At 37.3% G+C, this 2,614-nt stretch overlaps 1 protein-coding gene across 2 annotated transcripts in view; it reads right to left on the bottom strand.

The window, feature by feature from the left end:
- The window catches only part of rictor (RPTOR independent companion of MTOR, complex 2), a 42,238-nt gene that overhangs the window by 8,495 nt on the left and 31,129 nt on the right, over positions 1-2,614 (bottom strand). For both annotated transcript variants that reach the window (XM_015387410.1, XM_015387409.1), the window contains exons 28-30: positions 2,247-2,339; positions 2,062-2,168; positions 1,732-1,961 (exon numbers count right to left, since the gene is read on the bottom strand). In XM_015387410.1, the coding sequence (XP_015242896.1) occupies positions 1,732-1,961; positions 2,062-2,168; positions 2,247-2,339 (430 nt within the window). The remainder of the gene's footprint in view (positions 1-1,731; positions 1,962-2,061; positions 2,169-2,246; positions 2,340-2,614) is intronic.

The following is a 2,614-nucleotide window of genomic DNA, read 5'->3' as shown; positions in this document are numbered from 1 at the left end:
AAAAAAAAAAAAAAAAAAAAAAAAAATAATTTTTTTTTTTTTTTTTTCAGTGGCCCTAATCCTCTTCCGTAGTAAAACAACCAATGGTTCATTAATGGGTTAATTATCCAACAAATCTGTCCAATTAAAAAATGAAAAGGCTCAATAGAAAACACCAGAGTTCTAGATCAGAAGCTATCCTGGTCATAGGAGCTACAACAGATTATGGTTTGTATTGAGTTTTAACACTTCAGGGAGGATGTACAGCGACCACTTTTGATTTGAGCCTGTAGTAATCAGTACAGGGTTTATACAGGAATGAGTAACTCTAATTTAATGCCTTTTAATGTGCTTTTAATAATCTTAGAAATAATTTTAATACCATCAACAAGAACCCATGAATTCTTTTCTGAACATACAACTTTACAATCAACTGGAAGCAGTTCCGCACAAATATATCGCAAAACAATATATCTGACGAAATTGTTTTTATAACCTTTTTTTTATGCGTTTTAAATGCCATGATTATCACATTTAATGACTTTTTAATGCCAATTAAGGCATTTAAAAAATTCTTATTTAAAGCTGCAGTCTGTAACATTGAGAAGTGAGCAGACTTCAACTGAAAATTTGAAGAACAGGTTTCACGCCACTCCCCCACCCTGTGTGTGTGAGCTGTGATTGACACTCCATCAGACGCTCCTCTGGCTGTGATTGGTTGTTTTGACTTGTCCCGAATTATTCTTTCCAGATTGAAATACAGGCAGTATGCGGGACCAATTGAAGCAGTTTTTTTCACAGATTACATATCACATGTACTGCTGTCTGGGCATAGGGACAGTTTTAGCCAATATGACAAAAAAGTGATTTTTAAAAACTTACAGACTTCAGCTTTAATGACTTTTAATGATTTTTTTAATGACCCTCTCAGACCGGAGCAGACTGTGAGAAACATTAGACCTTAAGACATTGTTCAAGCGTCTGTGTTAGGGTTATAAAAAACAGATTATTTGCTGCTGTGACTCTTTCACAAACAGCCTCAAAGTGCAAGTTAATTTTGATTTAACAAAACTGATGTAAGAAGGTTGGGTTCAAGTCAAATATTAATGAATACTTGAACATTTTCTACAGTACTTTATAGTTATGTTGTTCTTAGTTTTAAGTGCATTTAGAGTGTTTTTAATGACGCAAATGGTAATACTCTTCTGTCTTACATCCTGGACCAAAGCATGAGCAAATTATGCCGTTTTAGCGGCTTCTAGGCTCCAAAAATAAACATTTGCAAATGTAATATGGGGTTTCTACACAATGCAAAAAGGAAACAGAGTTTGTTCAGCTTCTCTAGACTATATTAAATAGTTAGAATAATTGTATTGTTTAATTATATAAAAGTTACCTTGTTTGCACTTAAAATTTATTGTATGAACTTTTGTTCCAAATGTTGAAAAATATAAATCAATCAGTGGCCATTATTTGTGTTTTACCCAAATATATTTGTTAGATAAAAAAAAAACAAAAAAAACAAAGCTATGGATAAGGACATAACCCATTTCTACCATAAATTGTTTGAGAAGTGATTTTAAAAATATATCAGGGTGTGAATATGCTACTGCAATAAGAAATGTATCTGTTTGAGTTTTTCTGGGAAACCAACCCAGATGCGTCAATAATTAAGACTGACAGAGTATTTCAAAAAAACATTCTTGCCAGTTAAACTTTCAGTATTAAAACTAAAGACAACAGCCTACGTACTTGGTTGAGACTCGCTCTCGCTGTTGTGGCGGGAGCCAGTGGATTCCGAGTTCAGACTGAGCGTGCTCGGTACGGAGGAAAGCTCTGCGGTGAGCTGGGTGTCCACCTCGTCAGGAGTGACAGGCCACAGCGTCCTGCGACTATGCCTGACCGCATCCCAACCGTACTGTTTGAGGACCTCACATCCCTGCTTGGTCTTAGAAATCACACCAAGCACATAAATGCATGTCCTGTCGATGGAAAGAGAGGGAAGGGGAGTGACTCACTGCTGTTAGCCTTTCTTGAACCTAATTGGTATTTAAAGAGGAAATCCAGTCCGGTTAAACTTACCCACGAACCGACAGCACCTCACAGTGCTGAGCTAATGCAAGGATGTCAGGAATCACATTCTCCTCCTGCAAGAGATTCAGACCCCAGTTCGAAGAACCAATGTTTCCCTGGAACAGAAACAATAAAACCAACATCAGTGTGAGCGTCAGAAAGACAGAAGCCTGGATAGAAAGCCTTTTACTTACCAGAGCCCATAGAGCAGCCTTCAGCTGCTTAACGCCCTCCCAGGTGTCCAGCATCGGGGAGCGGACCGTATAGCTGAGATCTGGAACTACATTCTGCAGAAAGAAGGAATGACATTAGAAATCCAAAATAACCAAAGACGCACCGAGAACCTTGGACTTTGTGTTTGCCAATCATTCTGAGACAGTTGATCGTTTCATGACTCAACTCATCTTTAACGTTTGTAGATTTATTGGTTTATATCTAATACTTTAAGACACAAAAAAGATCCACTTTCCTAAAAAATGTCAGGTCGCAACTCATGTTTTCCTCTTTTAAGTTGGATGCCTAACCCCTCTGTAAATGTATCCATGATGATGCAGACAGTTTA

The sequence above is a fragment of the Cyprinodon variegatus genome, unplaced genomic scaffold (genome assembly GCF_000732505.1).
Source record: "Cyprinodon variegatus isolate N-32 unplaced genomic scaffold, C_variegatus-1.0 Scaffold393, whole genome shotgun sequence".
NCBI classification, from domain to species: Eukaryota; Metazoa; Chordata; class Actinopteri; order Cyprinodontiformes; family Cyprinodontidae; genus Cyprinodon; species Cyprinodon variegatus.
This window is presented reverse-complemented; position numbering and strand designations above follow the sequence as displayed.